This window comes from Triturus cristatus, chromosome 5_2 (assembly GCF_964204655.1).
Source record: "Triturus cristatus chromosome 5_2, aTriCri1.1, whole genome shotgun sequence".
NCBI classification, from domain to species: Eukaryota; Metazoa; Chordata; class Amphibia; order Caudata; family Salamandridae; genus Triturus; species Triturus cristatus.
Genome location: NC_140588.1, coordinates 967931663 through 967954076, shown reverse-complemented (window position 1 = coordinate 967954076; position 22414 = coordinate 967931663). Strand labels below are relative to the sequence as shown.

Here is a 22414-nt window from a genome sequence, read left to right as displayed (position 1 = left end):
TCCATTTGCAGTAAGGCAGGTTAGGAAGAGCCCAGGAACTGCATTATCTTGTAAAGGGCCTGCCCTTTCACAAGTATAAGTAAGTATAAGAAAGATACCTGGGGAAGGCGACCCTTTGTTTCTCCAGCCAGGCTGGCTCCAAGCTTAGCGGGAGGGGAGATGCCCCCACAACCAGGTTTGCGTGACCACAAAGAAGGAAGCTACTTATTTTCCAGGGCGCACCTCTAGGCAGGCACACAGGCTCTGTTTCCCTGCCTTGGAATTTCGCAGTAAGATCACTGTGGGATTGCTTATAGTAAGGCAAGCAGGAACTGATGAAAATGTGGGTAGGTTTGCCCCTGAGATTTTTAACCCCATTGGTTAAGGAGGACCCAACCCCATCTACTAGCTAGTGCCATCTATAAATGTGGCACCCTCATCAGAACACTTTTTGAGCCCAGGGAAGAACAGAATAAAATAATGCACTGGCTGTTTAATACCTTCGAGGAGACCAGAAAGGCTGGACCTGCTTCCACTTAAGATTTAAGAGAAAAAACGCCAAGAAAAAGTAAAACTCCAACAACGATCATTGTTCACGGGTTCATCATTTCAGACTGACCGCGTTGGAGCACAGGTCGGATAGGCCAAGCAGGTTTGCCCTGGACAAAGATTTTACCATAGGACTTGGAGCCAGATTTGGGAGTTTTACATTTTCTTTGCGCTTTTTATTTTAAATCTTTAATAAAATAAAAAAATCTCTCTAGTTCCCCTTACTGGACTTTTGTCGTTTTGGCGTCATTTTGCTTATTATATGTTTCTCTATTTTTAGAAATTGGAATAAGTTTTTTTTTGTGTACTGTTCTCTACTTTTTAGACAATTTTAAATGGTTTACACATTTTCTCTAACTTAAGCCCAGGTAGGTATGGCAGTGACAGCCTTGAGTTGAGGTTTAAATTACTGTAACATTTGCCTAGACCTAACAGGTAAGTGAGTTTTACTTGTGATGATTTATCTCTCCCTCCCTCAATCCCAATTAAAAATTAACTTTCTTCCAGGTCACAACATTTGCTGTTGTCTATGGCTCCAAGTTGTTTGATTTGGCCAGATCTTAGAAACACTGTGTGCCCCATAAAAACATGACGGGATGGCTGGCCCAAAGACAATGGCGTATGATAACAGATTTCAGTGACAATATAATCAAGTATTACTGGTGCCACACTAACTTTAGGAATTGTGGTGAGTATAAGACGACTTCACTCAGTTACAAATGGTGATCTCCAGCTTGGACTTAATTCACTTCAGGAGTTAACATTTTCCCTCGTGAATTTCTCATGGAATAGATAGTAAATTCTCCATAACCTAAAATAAGGACACATTTTCAATAAATTCAAATACATTTTCATCAACCATTCGAGAAATAAAGTCTTACACGCTGAGTAAAACGTGCTTCAAACAGCAGCAGAATCCGGTCAGTTATTTCTTCAGTGTTCTACTACAGCTTCACCAAAGAGTGGCTAGAGCGCTAACATTCTAGGTGTATGAGGAAAGTGAGGCACACTTGAACACCATATTACTGGGTCATGATTTGTTGAACTGAAAACCTTTTATACTGACCAGGCTGAAGGAAATGAACAAAGGTTCTAATGCATATATGAAACCGCTGGGTAACAATGTGATGACTAGTATAACTTTCTAGTCATTTATGATGTAATATAATTTACAGGGCTGAAGAGGGTTAATGAGAAAGTCCCTAGCTAAGTCCACCACCCTCTTTCCAAATGTTTCCTCAATTTACTCCCAACTTCTCTGTCACTTTATCGCTCCATAATTTTAAAATAGTAACATTATAATAGATATAGACCTTTTTTTGTTTAAAAAAAATACAAAAATCCCTACAAATTAAATGTAAGGGAGTAACTTAAAATGAATAGATGTTTTGCTGCTATGGCAAGAGAAACCCTTCCAATGAGGGGCGGATTAGGAATTTTATTCATGCTTTTAACTTTTCTCACATCCTTTTCTCAGTAGTTGCATCTAACTGCATGAATGTGCACTGGCTTCAAATTATTTTTTATTACGAGTTAAATATAAGGAAATTATAAAGCATATTTATAAACATATCTTTAGTCTATAAAAATGTCAATCTCTATACCTCATAAAAGACTGCATTCAAAGGTAATTCATTAATACAGATTTTAAATGTAGTAACAGTAAATCACACAGAACAAATAGACTACTATTTAAAAAAAAAACTCTGCCAAAACTGTCACGGACTACACAATTTTCACAGTCTTGGTAAATGTAAACATATAAGACAAACAAACAGAAAGGACTGATTTTGGGGACTCATATATTAGCCACGTTTTACAGCAGAGGCCAGGACAAGTTCCACGTGCATATTCGTATTCTGCAGACGAAAATGAATAATTCTATATCAGTTTTCTGCAGCAACATGTCTTCCAGTGCAAGCACAATCTATGAGCTAGGTATGCACTCTAGTGTCACTGAAATGCTGATGCCTGCCAGTACGTTCCCTTAACACAGGTAAGCACGTATCCCTTCGGCCATGCCACCTCTGGGAAGACAACGAGCCTGAACAGAGTCGAGGTGAAAGATCTATTGGCCATGGAACACCAACAACTACTGAATCGCCAATTAATGTCCCTTGTGTCGCCTTATGTTTCAGGGGCTAATCGTACTAGTCCTAGTTAGAGGATTAATGCCAACTATATGCCAAAGTCTCCTAATCTGGGGCAGCAATGAAACCGCAGCAAGCTATTCTGTAAATCAATAGAAGGCGATGGGATGAACTTGAAATACTTTCAATGTTGATTTGCAAGTGAATGACATTCAATACCGACCTAATTTACAGCATGAAAACTTTCAGCCAAAATCAGTTTAAAATAACCAAACAATCCAGAGAGAACGCATTTTAAGATCTTTCTCTAATGTTTAAAACTTTATTTTGGGTGGAGCATAGTTAGGATGCAGGGGTGAGTTTTCCTTTTTATTGTATTTTTTTCTGTTGCTGCCATGTGTTCTACAATTTGCCATACTGCCTTTCCAAGGCAAAACACCTAGTTGAGTCTACCACAATCCACAGCAAGCAGTGCCCCCAGCACCTCCAATTTAATCTAGTGACATTTCGCTCAGAAGAAGCTGAACAACACCCACAGGAAGGTGCGCTCACCATCTTTAGGCAGACCTAAAATGGCGGATTAGGGGCGGATTAGGCGCGGATGAGGCACACAACCACTATACCACAAGAGCCCCCTGGTGGCTGTGATGACTCACTGGTTGTTGTCTTGGTGGGAAGAGGGCAAAGGCAGGCCTATCTGGATTGTTAAAAAAGCCACGTTTTGGGTGACACAAAGGGAAGTGTGTGGACACTTGGGGACACCGGCAGGGAACTATTTGGAGAGGTTTAACATTGCTCATTGATCTTGCACATACAAATATTGGCTTCTCTTTAAACACCCTTGTAGTAGCTTTAATCCCCACACTCAAGGCTGAGGCCAGTGTTGGAGGAGTCTTCAATGAGCTTGACCAAAGCCCGGCGTTTACACGCTAGCTCAGGCCCTGGCTGCCGTGACTGATCTACCCGCACCTAACTGCGCGTCTTTGGTCATGGCCATACACGCATGTTAACAGGCACTGCTGAAGTGGGCTAAGGAGCCTTGGGATCAGATCAGACTGCAACTGAACATCCCCTCTTGCAGGATACTTCAAAGGGTGATGGACCACTACTACGTCAACAAGAGAAGACTGTAGTGAACTTCCTGGGTAAAGTTAACACCACGAACAAGCACACAGGCCAGGGGACCCAACAACCTTCCCCACAGCGGGGTCCTTGCAACACTGATAAAGGGGAAGCTACCCAACCTCGCTCGCTGATCAACTTGCCTGCACTGAGTTTTTTAGGACCTTTCCCTTACCACCATTTTACTAGTAACTAAGCAGCGGTCACTACTGTAGAGAGACGAAAAGGCATTCGACCCAGGTCTGGCATCTGCTGCAAAGGAATCACATGCTTAGCTTCAAATAGAAGTTACAGGGGCGAAGGAAGAAGACAAATTCAAGTCAGTCATCCGACGCATCAGGTCAGTCATCCGACGCATCAGGTCAGTCGTCCGACGCATCAGGTCAGTCGTCCGACGCATCAGGTCAGTCGTCCGACGCATCAGGTCAGTCGTCCGACGCATCAGGTCAGTCGTCCGACGCATCAGGTCAGTCGTCCGACGCATCAGGTCAGTCGTCCGACGCATCAGGTCAGTCGTCCGACGCATCAGGTCAGTCGTCCGACGCATCAGGTCAGTCGTCCGACGCATCAGGTCACTCGTCCCAAGCATCAGGTCACTCGTCCCAAGCATCAGGTCACTCGTCCCAAGCATCAGGTCACTCGTCCCAAGCATCAGGTCACTCGTCCCAAGCATCAGGTCACTCGTCCCAAGCATTAGGTCACTCGTCCCATGCATCAGGCCACTCGTCCCATGCATCAGGCCACTCGTCCCATGCATCAGGCCACTCGTCCCATGCATCAGGCCACTCGTCCCATGCATCAGGCCACTCGTCCCATGCATCAGGCCACTCGTCCCATACATCAGGCCACTCATCCCATACATCAGGCCACTCATCCCATACATCAGGCCACTCATCCCATACATCAGGCCACTCATCCCATACATCAGGTCTCTCATCCCCTGCTTCAGACTGCCTTGTCCAAGGCTGGCAGATTGTGCGGTCACAGAGACGGGCTGACACAGATTCCCCACAGAACCACAGGCAGCCCCCACACTGCGCTTACCTGCGGCCCGAGGGGCAGCAAACACAGGAATTGATCACCAGCACGCCCCACCCTTAGGAAGGGACAAAAGATCCATGGTCTTTCCAGCCAACATAAAACGGTTAGTGAACTAGCAACATACATTTTGCTGAAGTGTGAGTTTGCAATGCATGTACTAGAAGCAACTTAACATATTCCGTTTGAGCAATGCAACCAAAGTCTCTGAAAGATATTTTTATGACTTAATTTGGCTTTATTTTTTCCAAGCTCTATGGTGGCTCATTTCCTTATGCGACTCTAGCTGTAGAAGTGGTTCTCTCGCTCATGCCTCTGGGCTAACAGTCCTTTGTGACTAATGGGGTGGACGTGTTGCTTTCCAAATGATCAGAGCAGAGAGGACCAACGCTGATCCACAAGGGACAGATTAAAGAGTTGTAATTTTGATGCAAATCGTGTACATTTATTTCATATCAAGACTGAGACTCTGTTTTGGAACAGTGCTGGACATTCTTGGCGACAGGAATTTCCTTGTGTGTTTTTATACAAAAGGTATAAAACAAATCCTGAGAGAAAACTCACCTGAAGACAACCATGGCAGTTCTACAAGGAGGACAGGCGAGGAGGAAAATCTGAAAAATTCAACAGAGAGAACAAAACAATCAGTATAGTTTGCATAAACGTACTAAAATACACCACTCACAAACACCACAATCCAGAAAAAGCCTCTATTTGTAACACAGGTTGTCCAATACAAATAAAATGTACTATCACATGATTCTACACTCACATTCCAATGCCATTTGAGGGAATCCATTTATTTTTTTGCCAAATAGTGGAAAGATGGAGAACAGTAGTGGAAAATTATCCCATCAACAGGTCCAGGGTGAAAAAGTCAGGTGATATTTTATAACAATAGTGGGGCGTGTGCAGATTTGGTATCAACAATATTACAATAACATAGGGCTTAGACAATGATTAGCTAGGATATGTAGGTCACTCACGGAATTATTCAGGTAAGGGGGTTTAAGGAGCAAAAACTGCTTCACCTACGTTTAAAGATCAAAAAGAGAAGTCAATATACCTAGTGAAAAAAAACTGATACATCAGGACACGCTTACCTGGTGAGACAGTGTCCAAAATAGGAGCTACTGTGTATTGCTAATATGATTAACAATAGCAAACCTGGTTAAAATATAACAACATATCCATTTATAATAAACTGCCAACAATATTTTGTAATGCTTCATAGGTGTTATACATATATAGGCGGCCATTCCTCTGGTGAAACGTAATTATTTTCATAAATTTTTTTTAAAAAAACATTACATTTCCCCCGTCGGACAGTCAAACATCCAGCAATGTACAGATAGAGCCTTAGTGGCTATTATATGGGTCCCTGTAGCACTAAAAAACATTACAATTCTACAACCTAATGCATCTAACAAGACATAGGTATGAAACAAGGCCATTTACTATATGGTTAACAATAGCACTATTCACTAATATACACCACATACAAAACATCCAGCAGAACATATTAGACCAAGCCCTCAAGAGAGCACTTCTAACTACACGCCATCAAATACCAACAACCAAATAAAACACAGCAGGCAGAAACTGTGACATACAACTAACCGAGCGCTAATGTGCCATACAGATCGCAATCAGTGTATCCAATAACCAAGAAATACCATAATAATAATATTATTATTATTAATAATAATAACCTTGAACTTGTAAAGCGCACAGCTACCTCCGAAGAGGTTTCCCGGCGCTGGGGGCCCTCGGGAAGATTAAGCGAGCTATTGCCCAGAGTCACATGGTGCTGGGCTGACCTGCCGCCAGCGCCGGGGATCGAACCGTGACCCCCGCGGTCCGGAGTCAGGCTCCCTGGCCGCTGCGCCACACCTCTTCCACAAATACAATACATACAATATCACACCACAAACACACACACCTCCATCGCCAGACAAGGGACACCTCTGACAATTTAGAGGAAGAGGAAGTTCTTGGTAAAAGACTGCCGCTTTAACCTTCACAGCACAAATACTTACAGCATGGGGCAATGGGTCAACCCTCTCAAGCCACCGACTCTCTTGACTTAGTGACAGCCTTTGGCCTGATCACGTGCACAGTCGCCTGAAAACGAGTGCACTTTAGTGCCAGGGCTGGAGTCCCTGGGCTTCTCGAGTATACAAAAAGTGATGGATGGAATGCTTGAATTAATCTCAGCCACTGGTAATTTCGCTGGCCGCATCCAAGTCTATTGTTATTATGCACATCATGCCACCTCAGTTTGGACCCAGCTATATGTAAATCAGTCTTGACCCTGCTCCATTACGAACAGTCCAGTCCGAACTGCCAAGTCCTTTCTGAACCGCAACACAAGCAACCCAGGACAGGTTTCGCTCTAGTTATGGGCTCATCAGCTGGGTACAGCTTAGTTCTATGACCCAGTGTGCACGAGACCCATGTCTGGGCCTACCTGTCCAAATTAGGGCAACAAACAAAAGTATATTTTTATATTCTGTTATTTGTTTTCTAAATAGGTTTGCATATTGAGTATATCAGCAAAAATAAGTGAATAAATAAAAAAACATTAGCTTGCAGAGGCCAGACATGCCGGCTTTGCCAATGCTGGTTATAATTTTATATTGACAATTTCCCTACTCTTATCTAGTTTTCCTCCTCTACTCTTTTTGCTTGTTTCTTTACCTTATCTCCTACCTTCTTTTCACTCTGTGCCCATTTTATTTGTTGCAAATATAGTAAATTGTTTGTATTGTGCACATAAGCAACGGTCACTATCTGGCCAAATACCTATAACATTGAACTGAAATTGTCTGACAGGCACAGCAGAATATTTAGTGCGTTATGTTCAGGTGTTCCATGCTCTTTTTAAAGGCCTTGCCCTATATATGCTACTGTGGGCTTGGATTTTCTGACAGTGCATTTTGTGTTTTTGTGATGCTTAAAATGTTTGCTATGTGAACCAAAACAAATGCTAATTCACATGCAACCAATCCTTCTCTTTGTTTAAAGTCCACCTTATTTTTTTTAAATAAAAAGGTCCATCAATTTCTCTGGATTATGATAAAAATACATGTAATAACAGACTCGTATATGAAGACTCAAAGTGGCCCCCACGAGTGATCATACCTTATCCCCTGTATATGGTGTTGTAATGTAGCTCAATTACAGAGTATTGAAATCATAATTCATTTGTATATACCCATGCCTTGCAGCGATGAACATCCAACCACAAACTGATTAGCAATCATTTCTCCACTCCTAAAATAACCCTACAGTAGATTTCAATGACCTTGCTAACTGATGGCCCAACACACACCTACCATCCATCAGCAAAAGCACATGCTAACCATCTCTTGCACGACTATCGGTAAGGTTTCAGATCATGCTGCAACACAGAGAACTCTAGCTCTTACATATCCTAGACAATGCACTCCCCTGACCACAGATGAAGATGACCCTGCCTCTGGATATTGCTGCAACTCTCAGCTGCCTTTGATCCAGTTGACCATCCAATCTACATTTGCACAATTGGGTTTCACATTGGATTCATCAGCAATGCCTCATTGGTTCTCCACATCCCAATAGATTCCTATCACCTGCAGTGCTCCTCTCACAGATACCAGTATCAAGATTCACCAATATGCCGAGGATACACAGCTTTGCTTGAAAGTTTCCTGCAATGCCCTCACATCATCCAAACCAGGAGGTCCAGTGCCTACCTGAAGCTCAACCCAACCAGGACATCATTCCTGCAATTTGCCAAGAACATCAATCAAGAAACAGTAGAAATCTGGCTCAATTACCTGAACCCCAGCTTTTCACTGATTGCCATGACACTCTGGACACCACCCTCCCCCTCAGGGAACATATTGTCACAAAAACAAAGTCTGTCTGGTACCAGCTTTCTCTTCTAAAGAAAAAGAAACTGTTTCTTCCAGGAAGCGACCTCAGAGGTGCTATTCAAGCCCTTGTACTCTCACATTTGGATGATGAGAACACCCTGCTCCATGGCATCCCAGAATCCACATTGGCACCCCCCTAAGGGCACCCTACATGCCACAGCAAGTCTCATTCAGGGCCTACAAAAATATGATCATATCACCCTCATCCTGATGGAACTCAATTTGCTGCCATTGCCGGTACGCACCATCTTCAAAACCAGCTGCAACTTTAACAAAACCATCACAACCAGCACCCTAGCCTATTTTCTCAGTACTATCGCAGCCAGTACACCACAGACTGCAAACTAAGAAGTGTAGAAAAGAAAAAAAACAAGGCAGCATGCCTTTTCCATATATGCATGCAGGTTCAGGAACAATAGTCCCCCATAGCCATCAAAATCACCCCAACGATGCCCCAATTTGGGAAACAGTTGAAGACATACCTCTTTAAGAAACACTACTACTCAATACATTAACAGTCCACAAACCAGCTACCTCGCCTATGACTGATCGATGTTATGCTGGTCTTTGACCCTGTACAGAGCTCCGCTGCTTATTTCCAGGTTCGCTCTATAGAAATACCACATGCATCCAAGAGAGCTAATGATGGTAATGGCCAAGTTCTTTTTAATATCCAAGCAGGTTTGTTCTTAACCACAACACTGTTTGGAATGCTTTTCATTGCCTTAAATATGTAACTTCCTCTTCTTGATTACTTCCCTGTAAAAATATACAGCTCACATCCTGGTAAAACTTTCCTTATTATATGAGGTGCAACATATACAAATTGTTCAACTTTTATTTGGACATTTAGAACCTTCACTACAAAAATTCTTTGTCTAGCCTTCTCTGATGTACTCTAGGGTTTGGCAAATGTATGAGATTCACAAAAGCCATCACTTCAACAACTAGCCCCATCCACCACCTGCTACAAAACACGTGAAAACATGATGTTCCCAGCTCATCTTCCACTGACCTAAATTCCACATTAATGCATCAGTCCTCAGTAAATGTACATACTACAACAGGCTACTCTATGTGATCACTCTGCCAATAGGTCACAAAATCCTTAATTTTTGTCACCAACCTTGCACACTGCCCTTCTCCTATCCTCTTCCAGCAAGTTGACTGGCTTCCAATTTACCACAGATTGCTATACAAATCCATAATCCTCGTTTTATATCAATTCACAAACCATTGCCTCTGGGCATTCCCTTCCTATACTAAGACATGCACTGCAAATGTAGACACTACACCTTCTCAATGTACTTATAACACCCTCTGTTTGTTTTCCGTCCTTGCAACCTATTGTTTGAACACGTTGTGCCTCATGATCACCATCAAAATATTCAAGGAAGCCACCAAAAAGGCATCTCCTCCAACTCTGAAGAGAATCCTTCTCCACAGACGACGACACCACATGCAATACTCACTTGCCATGTACTTCCAGGATTCATATTGATTATGGCCTTGAGATGGAATGTGATTTTTTGCATCTTCTGTGCTAGCCCGCCCTTTGGGTCTTTCCCCACCCACTGTAGAGCTTTAAGTACCACCTTAAGCAAAGCATGCATAATGAGAAGCTGAACCCCTTTTATTCCCACAGCACTTTCCGAATGACTGATACCCCAACATATTTATCAAACAGATGTCTAAGGCCCTATTTTTTTACCCTAGCATGCTCAGATGCAATCATTTTCAGTTCTATACAGAGCGTTAAACAAACACCCCATATAATACAATGTAAAGCACAAGAGATGCTCATTAAACAATTTCACACAGCTAAACCAACTCAACACAAGTTGTGCCTTTAGGTGAAGATGTTATGTTTTGTAGAGCGCTCAAATCACCCTGGGGCATCTCGGCGCTGACTAGGAAAGTGTACTGAGAGTTAGTAAGCCCGGATTAAAAAATGGAGATCTCTGTTAAAACAAAGAAGCTTTCAGCCGTTTCCTAAAAATGCTAAACATTGGGATTTTGCGCAAGGTGGGGGGAGCTCATTCCAATATCTTGGCGCAGGATATGAGAAGGCTCTACCCCCAGTGCGGATGAGGCGGATTCGAGGAACCTGGAGGAGATCCAGAGGACTGGATCCGAGTTTCCTAAAGGGGGGGTATTTTAATAGTTTTTTCCGCAAATAGAGGGGGCCTCTATGATGAAGCACAATATTTTGTGACTGCAGAAGAATGGAAAAGGCGTGTGCCTGTCTGCAGAAAGGGCCGTCCGGACAGTCTTGACTGCTAAAAGGAGAGTAAGTAGATGGAGAACACTATATAGAATTAGAAAAAAAAAACGGAAGGGACTCATCACAATAAGACCAACGTTGCCTGGGATTCTTCGGCTAGAGGGACATTTCCAACATATTCGAGGGAAAGGGAAAATATTAAAGGTGTTGGAGGGGAGAAAAGGACCAGGACAGAAGAGGACAGTCAGAACAGATTTATAAACCATTCTGTAATCCAGGTTGTCAAACGTTGGTCCACTAGTGTCGGAACCGACATGGATTTTTCAGATGGCCGCATAGGATGTATTTGTATGTACCAAATACAAACTGCAATCATTTACTTGGTCAATGGTTATCCTGAAACCCTGCCTTAGTGAACTACAAATGGCCATAAGCGGACACCATATTGCCCCAAGTAGCCTCAAAATGGCATTGTTGATAGGGATTTAGGGGGCACCCAAATGGAAAACATCCTTTTGCCTATGGCTTCGAAAATGATTGCGTCAAAGCGGCCTGAAACTATGGGATGCCTCTGCTAGACAAGGGTATCTTTGCACAGCCCTCATGTAAGCTACATGATGAATCAGAGGGTTTTAATTGGCTTTTTCCCCCTTTCTGTCCAAAAAGAATAATATACAGATTTAATATGAACTAAGTATAAACATGTTGATTTAATCCATCTCTGAGGAGGGAAAGACGGAGCCTCTGCATCAGCATTAGATGTCTCCGATGTGTACTGGACTAGAACATTCTGGACACAGCCATTGAAAAAGGCCGTTTAAAACAGAAGCTCCATTCTGATGGAGGCACTACCGGCTGTTCTTAAGATGACTGCCTTGCCCAAGGTCCTATTTTTGTTCCAGACTCTCCAAGTGACATCTCCTGCAGGGATGATTCAGACCCTACAGGGGGAAATTAATCGCTTTGTTTGGGCAGACAGATGGCCCGCATGCGTAAGGAACAGTCCTACCCTCATCATGATCAGGGAGGCTTGGATCTCCCTAATCTCCTACAATAATATCAAGCGGCACAGCTACGGTATATGATGGAATGGAGTAAGAAGGAATCAGAGAAGCGCTGGTTATTTCAAGATAGAGCGATAGCGGGCAGCACCTCTGGAAAGTTCTCTTCTTGAAAAAGCCACCTCGTCTGAGCAGCCTATACTCATCGCCCATCACCTGGGCTATGATGGTAGTATGGGACCAGGTGGGACTTTGTAAGGGTCTATCGTCATACCCATCTCCGCCGACTCCTATTCTAGGCAATGCCGACCTCACCCCGGATATGAACCAGGAGGTGTTCTCACCATGACATTGGGCAAAATGCCATTTGGTGGGTCTGTATGATGAGGAGGGTGTGATACCATTTGATCAATTACGCAGTGAGTATGCACTTCCTGAAACCAAAGGGAAGCATTATTTGCAGGTGTGACATTGGCTGTTGCACCCATCTAGTCACCCAGGGGCACAGAGATATTTTACACCTTTTAAGAAATGGCTAGTAGCCAAAACTTTGGATAACCGCTTATCACTGAATTGTATGGCATTCTTCGCCAACCTACCCTGCGGCTTCCCATTGCAGGCCAGAGAAGGTGAGAAAGTGAACTAGGGAGGCAACTGACACTGAAAGAATGTGGAGAGCGCATCAAAGAGCACGACATACAGCATGCAGTACAACCAGCAATGAAACTGCCACCAAGATAGCTACGTATTGGTACCTCACACATGTACGCCTACACAAAGGAAATCCAGAGTGGAGCCCTGACTGCTGGAAGGGATGGGGCTCCCCCGGAACGCTGCTACACTTGCTATGGGATTGCCCTAAATTTGCGAAGTACTGGGCCACGATTCTAGATGTTATTGCTCTACATTTCGACACACAAGGTCCCAGATTCCCTGCTTACACGATCCTGAGGTGCCCAATTCATTCCCTTTGCCATTAAAATCCAGTAAAGCAAGGCAGATAGGGTTGGCTCTGGGAGCAGCACTCCAGAACATATTAACGCATTGGGGCACAGGACGCACCCCAACACACCAGGGTGTGGCTCCATTGCCGCTAGTACATATTGGGGAGGGAAGAGTTTACCCTCTCTCCCACTGCCCAGAGTGCCTCGTATGGGAAGCTCCAGCGCCCGTTCATGGCCCTTCTTTCAGCAGAGTTCCAGCGGCTTGCCTGTCCTAAATACGTGAGCTTGCTTTGCCCGACAGATGTCAACCCCCTACACAACCAGTATATTCCAGTTAAATAGACCCTTGAAGAGACTTTTAGTGTCATGTATATCATACCTCTGTGCATGAAGTACTGAGGGGTGGGTGGGGAGTGTTTTTGTTTAGAAGAACTTCTTCAGTTTCTCGTTGTTATTAACACAATAGAGCACATAACCAGAGCACTCCAATGCCCTATTTAGTCCTATTTTTGTATGAAAAATGCAAATAAATAGATAAATAAGAACCATAAAACAGAAGCTCCAGCTGCAAATACTGGGGCTCCAATTGGGGTAGCATATCCGCCCACCCGCCTCCACTATCAACTGGACTAATAAAAGGAGAAGACAGACTTAAAGCATTGCCCACATTTCACAAATGGTGGCAACTACACTGTATTTGACAAGCTGCAACAACAACAAGGTGATGGGTAGAATGCCTGAGTTAATCTCAGCCACAGGCAATTGCTCAGACCGCATCCCAATCCATTATTTTTAGCCCACCATGCCACCTTAGTATGGACTCAGGCAAATGAAAATTCGCCTTGACCCTGCTCCTCATGGGAACAGTCCAGTTTGAACTGCCAAACCTCCCTGAACCGGAATACAAGTGACCTAGGCCGGTTTCGCCCTGATGAGGGCTCATCAGGGAGGTATAGCTGGATTCCAGTGGCACAGCAAACGCAGGACCCACATCGGGGCACACCTGTTGCACTTAGAGTAACAAGTGCAAAAGCAACAAGGTGATGGATGAAATGCTTGAATTAATATCAGCCACTGGCAATCGCTTGGGTCGTATACAAATCCATCACTTTTTGGATACATCAGTATTTGACAAGATGGCAATGTCAACGTAGAAGGAGGAAACATTGCCAACCCTTAAGACCTACTCCACTAGTTTGCACTGGTGACAAAGTTACCACCAGAGATAAGCGCATTACACCACAAGTAACTGCCTTACCAGCAACTTTACCAGTAAAGGAAAGACAAGAGAGACTAAAAATGGTAGCATTAACAAAGAAAAAAAAAAGGAACTCAATTCTAAGCTGCACTTAAATAGTGTCAAAGTCAGAGCTTCAGGCCAGCATCAGAGACAGAGTGTTTATTTGTTACCTCTTGTTTCACTTTATAATTATTTCTGGGCGTGATTTTACTGCACCAATAAGTTTGCATCTCTGGGGATATATTTCTTCACTGCTCTTCTGTATAAAATGTGTTTTACCTGTGGAATATTGGTATCTGTGGTGCCACTCGTAGTAACACTCAGCCATAATTTGGCAGTAGTATACAACGCCGAGGAAACAACAAACCCTTGGAGAGGCATTTTAAAGGAAATTTCAAAATACGGTCATGGGCTTTTACAGGTTATGTGCATATTTAGATTTAAAAAGTATATTTGACAAAAGAAGAAACCTAAACGTGTAAAGCTATTGGGACACACAATATCTTGGGATCATTACTGGATGGGAATGAGGTACCAAAGATGGCCAATTAAGAGAGAGGTCTAGACAGTATGAACTGTTTACAGGCTGTGAATAGTACAGAGATGAGCTTCTTAAACGTTTTGTGTTTGCAAATGCTTCAATGAGAAGAGAGTCAAAAATGCAAGACTAGAGACTTCAGGAAAGGCAGAATGGGGGTTACTATGACGTTTAGGTTACTCGCATTGATAAAACAAAAAATATCTGTAGGACTAATTTTAGCTTGAGTGGTAAATGAAGAACCTCGACTTTCTCCTAAAATGATGTCACTAAAGAAGTCTGCCGAATTGGCAATGACAATAAAAAAGAATTTCTGTTGAAGAGGTTGCAGCACAGTGCAGCAAATATTAATCAACTCTTCACTAACTCCTCTTTAATTCTTTTACCCCACTCCAACAAGAAACAGACCCGGAGGCAAAACACTGCAGCACCCTTATTAAATGTGGCGATCTCATGAAGCGCCTCAGAAGCATCAAGGCACCTAATATAGGTGCTGTTCACCTTCTGACCGCATTGAAGTTCCTGCTACCCATTCACCTTCCCATCACCACAGCCCAGGTACTGGCCCTCAGCAGATCACTCCAGAGGCACAGATGCACTATAATAGGTGCAAACGTGGGCAACTGGTAGCAGCAGATCTTAACTAACACACACCCGACGTCACTTCTTCCCAATAAGCTACTGCAATAAATTCAAAGGCCTCTACATCACTCACCAGGTACTACAAGCACAGCAAGCATTAGTAACACCACCAGGCCTGGCTTGAAAGGACTGTTGTATGATAATGTGAAGCATTGCAAGTAAACAGCTTAGGAATTAATATATATTTGTGTGGAAGCAAAGAATGGTAGAATAATATTGGTGAAAGTTTACATTGTTGCAATGTCATGTGTGTGCCCCTGAGAGTCCAACCTTAGCCAGCAAGATAAATACAATGATTACAGCTGCAGTGGACGGCAAGCACTTTTTTTGTGGAAGTACACAACTTCTGCCCAATCAAAACATGTACTCCTGACTCCCAACATGTGGGCGGAGCTTAAGCCCCTCTCTAGTGATGCTCATATAATTGTCTGGCAACAGCTGCGTTCTCAAACCAGACCATAAAAACCCGCCTCCTGAAAATAACTAACCCTACTATGAAAAGGCAGCGCTGCATTAAGAGGTCCTCAACAAGAGACACGTATTCAGAGCAGTAACCCCAATGAGTCATGGCAACAGTCACAGTACACTACTGGTGACGCTATTGCGCGCGGTGGGAAGCCCACACTTGACCTGATTCTAGCCCAGGAAAACTGGTCTACCCACACTGGACTATTTAGGTCGTATGGAATCCTTTTTTAATCAAATATATCAATTGTTGCAGACAGCAAGCATCAATAGAGCCACCTAGACCGTATTAAACAGATGGTCATATAAATCAAATATGGTATAGCCCCACAAAACGCCTCCACAACATTGATTGACCACTGAATGGTACCCTTTTCCAAGCGGGAAAGTTAGAGATACGGGGACTTTAAATTAAAAATAGGCGACATGTATCACATTAAATGTATTAAAAAGAGTATGTGCTCCCCACCATTTCCTAAAAACAATGCAATTCACCATCTGTAATGATTGGGGGCAACGCAACATTCAACTTCAAAGGCGTTCTTCATATTGAAATCTGGTGATCTACTGAAAATAGGAATGGCATAGCCTCGGGAAACAAATATTTTTCATGTATGTCAGTCAGCATTTTCTGCAGACACATTCAATATGCAAAAATAAGAAAGAATAATAAAAAGAAAGGAGTGGCACAGCAGCCCTGCACTGAAGTCTACTCCCTTTCTGACTGGTGCACAAATGTGATCAGAAAGAATGCCATTACTCACTGTGCGAGACAACCATCAGGTGGAGAGGACTGACCCACTGCCTCATTCTGTATGCTGGGTGGGAGGAAGCATTGTGAATGACAGCTGCACAGACCAATTAATGAAGTAGGCGTTCTGAAATCCCCTGTATCTATGTATGTATGTATGTATGTATGTATGTATTTTTGTTATCATTTTTTGGGGAAACATTAGGTTGAGAATAAACCTGAAACTAAAGAAGACATATAAAAATAAAAAATCTATGCATTTGCTGTATCAAAGAACACCTTTGAAACTTACAGCAAAAAACCTGACAGCACTTAAATTTCACACCACAGACCTGGAACATATACAAGGAAGTAGGGCTCAACATGTACCATGACGCTCTTGCACAAATCAAATCATCCTCTTACCCAAGCGCCAAGATGCCCCTTCAGGTGTGAGTTGCAGCGCTATATCAAGTTTCAATAACATAACTCAGATAAGTCTCTACCAACAAAATGTGTCAAAAAATGTGCCTTCTTCCCTACGCCCTATTTACTGTCAACCAGTCAACTCTTCGCCATAAAGAATCTCCGACCTGTATTTAAGTTGCTATTCTTGGGTAAAGGTTTGAGAAAAAGGTAGGAAGACACCGACCAGAGGATATCCCCAACGTACACTCACTCCGGCCCTATCATTAAGGTTTCAGACCTGAGACATCCCGCATCATGGCACAGGATGGGATGAGTCTTTACATTCCATGGACAAGGGAAAACAATTGCCTTCTGGTGTTGCTGGACTTCTTTGGTGCATTTAACAGAGTTAATCTACAAAATCAAATGAATGAGCAAAAGGCCCAGCTGAGAATTAAAATTGTTAAAAATGATTACACCTGTGACAATCACTCCCACACTTATAGTAAAATCTCTTGAATTAACCCTACACACCCAACTTGAATGGCTGAATCAGCATGATGAAACAACTACAATAACCAACTAAATCTTTTACAGACAATGAAGCCCAAGATTCTCTGTGAATAATTCAAGTGTGGTCCAAGTTATGGTCTTGTCACCTTTAACCAAACTAAACCCAAACCAACTACTGCTCCAAAAAGAGTTAACGGGGAAAAAGAGTGATCATATATATATCCAGGGCTTCTTGAATTATGCATTTCTATGGCCGCAGTATTCTCCGCATAGGTATGTATTTACAATATTAGCTACATTATCAGCCATTTGGTGGCACAATTTGCAGATTTCAATATAAAATATGACTGTTTCTAGCTCCAACATATTTACTAAAAAACGTTGGGCGTGTGGTGCTGTGTAGTAGTCAACCTTTTGCAACGGTGAACTGGTTACCTATCGTAAAGTGGTGGTAATAGAGTGAAATCATTAGCCATACAGTAGTGGTGTACTAAAATGACAAAATAGTGAAATACAGCCAAAGAATATGCTGCTTTACGCACATATTTTGCATATTCATTCTGTACAATTTACTCAAACCTACAACATGACAGGGTCCTCCAATGTTGTATGATTTCAGTGGCTCTGATCATTCAACCCCTTTCTAATCTAACTTTATATATTCCCAATAGAACTAAAACATTTGTATTCTTGTGTTCAGTTTTTGTTTTACACAATTTGATTGAATCTTTCTAATCTTTTCATAGCTGCAAGCAATTTGAATTAGACATATTTTCAAGCATGCTGCACATAAAGGTCTCATCAGCAAGCCTAGGAAACCGAAATCAGTCTTGACAAAATTGTTCCAGCCAGCCCCACAATGCAGTGGCTAGAACTGGGGCATGTTTGTGTCTTGGCTGGGCATCCAGCTGTTCAAGTAGTGCCCTAGGCAGCTGCCTTCTGGAGAAACGCTTGAGTGGCAGAATAGCCAGTCCAACCCGGAGCATGATATTTCTGCCACAAATTGGCTATTTAAAAGGCATGCATATCATTAGAAGCAAGGCAAACCGCTCCTTTTCTGCCAAGCCCGAAGACCTGCAACATGCTACCAGGGTGTATACGACTAAGCCCTGCTCTGCTCTCTTTGAAGAGCCTTGAAGACTCATCCCTTCACAGTCGCGGCTGGTAACACCATGCATGAGCCGACCAGGAGGTCCATTCTTCACTTTCCTTGCACTTATGTAGAACACTTTTACTACTCAATGCTCGATCGCTCTCTTGTCCCCTTGCTGCAGAGTAAAGACCTGAAAGCCTCTTCAGATGGAACTCCAACCACGGCCAAATCACTAACACAACCTAAATGCTTTGCTCAGCACCCTACCTCCCTCTCTAGGACAATCCACAGAGCAGTAAAAGCTTCGCCTGAGCAATCATGTACTCATTGCAACCCTCGGATCCTGTTCAATTTCTGGACAGCCCTTTCTTCCAATCACTGCCTTCGCATTGCTAAAACGGAGAGTACAGCTCGCTGATACCATCCCAACCGTAGAGTGTCATGTGAAACCACACGTATAAAATACGAAAACAGAGGCCATCGTGAGCCTGTACGGGAGTAACAGAAGGAATGATTTTCACAGAAAGGGAATAAATGCTTGGGCCGGCCTGCTCCACAATCCGAAGTTTAGAGACCAACCTTGTAATCTGAATAAGTGGGCATTTGTGAAAGACGAGCAACCATACCGAGAAAGCGATATACCCTCTGGATATCAAGCAAAGTATGTGTTTGTAAGGGGGCCTAGAAAAGGCATCATGATCCCAGTTGCCTTTTATCGGTTTTCAAATTTCAGGTGTATTTGTTTCTATAGAGCTTTTCAGATCACGGCTCAACCACAACCAAAGGTGAGATCCTTTGCATAAGAAGAAAATATATACTGATCGATAATACAAGCAGACCGCCTTTGTACTCTGCAGAGTGATCATTTTTATAATGCAAACAATGCTACAAGTGTTCATATTTTTTAAAACCCTTTTTCAAGAACCTTGGTTCTTTAGAATGGAGAATACAGCTCAGTTCCATTTCAGCTTGTACCAAGGCAACCATTTAACCTTAATTTACCCAAGCAATATCATTCTCTTTTTATAGCTCGGATATCTTTAGATCTTTGCACAAACAGCATCTGCAGAGCGACCTACTTTCCAAGTTTACAGTGGATTCATCAATTCTCATTGCTCGAGGGCTCTGCAGCAGGTTTTGCTGTGGTATAGACAGTGTAAGTTCCCACAGACAGACCCCTCACAAGCTGAAGAAAAGCAATGAATAGGCATTTTATTGGAATTTCAAAACCAAACCCTGGACTCGGATTCATTTATTTTCCTAGTAGAACAACCAGCACCATAAGCGAAGAAATCCAGGAGAGGAAAGTAACTTCAATGCAGACAACATTAAATACCTGTATTTGTAGGAAAGTGGGTTTTTGTTGCAGTAACCCCCCCCCCCTTTTGCCTAATAGCTGATGCACTTTTCCTTGTTGTGCCCTGGGTTCCTGCCAATCAGGTGCCCGGGGCCTGTGTTCCTTCCCTAAAAGCTGCCTAACAGACAAAACCCAAATTGGCAAACCCTGGCCACATGTCAGCCCCTGGTAAATGGTACCCTAGGTACCCAGGGCCTTGTGACCAGGGAAGGCCTCTAAGGGCTGCAGCACTTATTGTGCCACCCTTACAGGCCCTGTACCCTAACACACACACACTGCTCTTGCAGGCTGAGTGTCTGGGTGCAAGACAAAACAGAGAGTCGACATGGCACACATCCCTGTGTGCCATGCCCACACCTACACTGCCATGGCATACATCAGCCACCCCTCTAGCTGGGTGCCCTATGCCAATGGTGTGGGCACAGGAGCAGGAGCCCTGTGCCCCTACAGTACCCAGGTCCATTCCTGGGCTCTGTAAGTGCAGTGCTGCCCTTTAAGAGTACATGGTGCTGGGAGCTCGTCAAACACGAACTTCACAGCACCATAAAGGCAGCCCTGAAGACTGAGGAGTTTGGTATCAAACTTCTCAGCACATTAAACCCACACTGATGCCAGTGTGGGATTTAATGTGCCAAGCACCCCAGAGGGCATCTTAGAGATGCCCTCTAAAACCTAACCTACAATCCACGTCTGTGCTGAGGCTGCCTAGGCTGCCACACACCAGACATGTTGCTGGACCCCTGGGTAGGAGAGCCCCTGCTCTCCTGGGCCTGCAACAATGCACATCCTGGGCGAGGTGCTAAATCTCCTCCCCCAGGATGGGCAGGGGGAAGCTTCAAAGGCATGCCGCCTCTGTGAGTTTCCCCAGGCCACTGCAACCCCCTACTCTGGTGGGAAGCTTGGCCGGAAACCCCAAATAAGGACAAGGAATGTGCCAGCCTGCCAACCCCACCCCTCAGGTGGGGGAGGCGAGGTGAAGCACATCCCCGGGCTCTCGCCATCTTGAAGATGGGAAGCCCTACCCAATCAGGATTAGGCTACTGCCCCCCTCCCACAGGAGAGAGGCAGGATAGGGGGTGTACCCACCCCAGGACAGGGACCCATTGGTCCCTGCCCTGCACCTACCTGTAACGCCCCTAAATCTAGTATTTAGGGGCACCCTGAACCGTCCTTCCCCAGATCCCAGATTCAAAACTACAAGAAGAGCAAGAAGAACAAAGACCTGCCCTGCAGCTGCTAAAAAGAGGAAGACACCAACTGCTTTGGCCCCAGCCCTACTGGCCTGTCGACCCTCGAACCTGCTCCTGCTCCAGCGCAGCATCTCTTGTGGCCAGCAACCTCAGAAACCCCGGAGGACCTGGCTACCTTTGAACTCTGATGCCCTGGGACTCCCATGAGTAGAGGCTCTAATAAGAACCTACCTTTCACCCCTGGCAGCAGCCCGGAACCGCGATCCCAGCCCACTCTGCACTCGCCAAGCCTGGCCGGTGCCGGAGTGAACTAAACCCACGAGGACGACCCCACGGTGACTGTGACCCCGAGTCTGGCACCCAAGGAACCCCCTCGACAATCCTGAAGAAGCCTGCAGCCTCAGAACAGAGTGCCACCCCAACCGCGATCAACAGAGGGTAAGATTTCCCAACACCAAAAGGCACCCCTGCACCCGGCGCCCCACGGCCCTCTGTGCCCAATCCCGGGGTACCTACCTATCCTCCAACTACCCAACTTACCTCTCGAAGTGGTGGTGGCACCTGAAGAGTCCTCGTCCCCGAGCCTGCAGTCTTTTTCCAAACTGGAGATTTCCCATAGAAAGCCATTGAGCGCCCGACGGCTCAAAAGCACCCTGCACCCAGCCGCCCGAGTGGCCCTGGCAGTGAAAACTCTACTCTAACCTACTTCCCCACTTGCCCTGAGTAAGTGACCAGGAGCCCAGCTCCCACAGCCGCGTGGCTTGCCAGACAGCAGCCACCAACCAAGGCCCCCCTATCCCTCATAGGATAACATTGGGCCTAACTCTCTCTGCACCCGGCCGTCCTGAAACCGCTGAGGGTGAACTAACTGTACCTACCTGACACTGGGGGACCCCTGAGTCTATGCCCAGAACTTCAACTCTGCCAGTCGAGTACTTACCCTTAAACCGCTAACTTCATTTTTCTCATAGGGTAACATTGACTGGCTTTTTCTTGAAAATTCTTTTAAGTGTGGACTTTTCAAATCTTCAAATAATCACCAAAAATCAGCCGAGTGACAAAAACGACTTTACTCACCTGCTCTTAGGTGTGCTCCCAGTGCTGGATCTTGGTGCCCAGCACTGACTCTGAAAATTACCCACAACTATACTTACCTTTAACTCATTTTTCTTCCATAGGAAACCATTGACTGCTTTTCTGTGAAATTTCTTCTAAGTGTTGATTTCTGCAATTTCTAAATATTCCTCAAAAATCGTATAACATCTGAAAACGTAATTACTTACCTGTTTTAGATAAATGTCCCAGTACTGAGTCTAGACACCCAGTACTGGATTACAAAAGTAACGATAACCTACTGTACCTGTAACCTAT

General features: G+C 44.2%; 1 protein-coding gene across 1 annotated transcript in view; it reads right to left on the bottom strand.

Moving 5' to 3' along the window:
* Positions 1–22414, bottom strand: part of TMEM164 (transmembrane protein 164) — a 287129-nt gene that overhangs the window by 131938 nt on the left and 132777 nt on the right. Inside the window, exon 2 of the mRNA XM_085608175.1 lies at positions 5343–5392. Coding sequence (XP_085464301.1) covers positions 5343–5392 — 50 coding nt within the window. The remainder of the gene's footprint in view (positions 1–5342; positions 5393–22414) is intronic.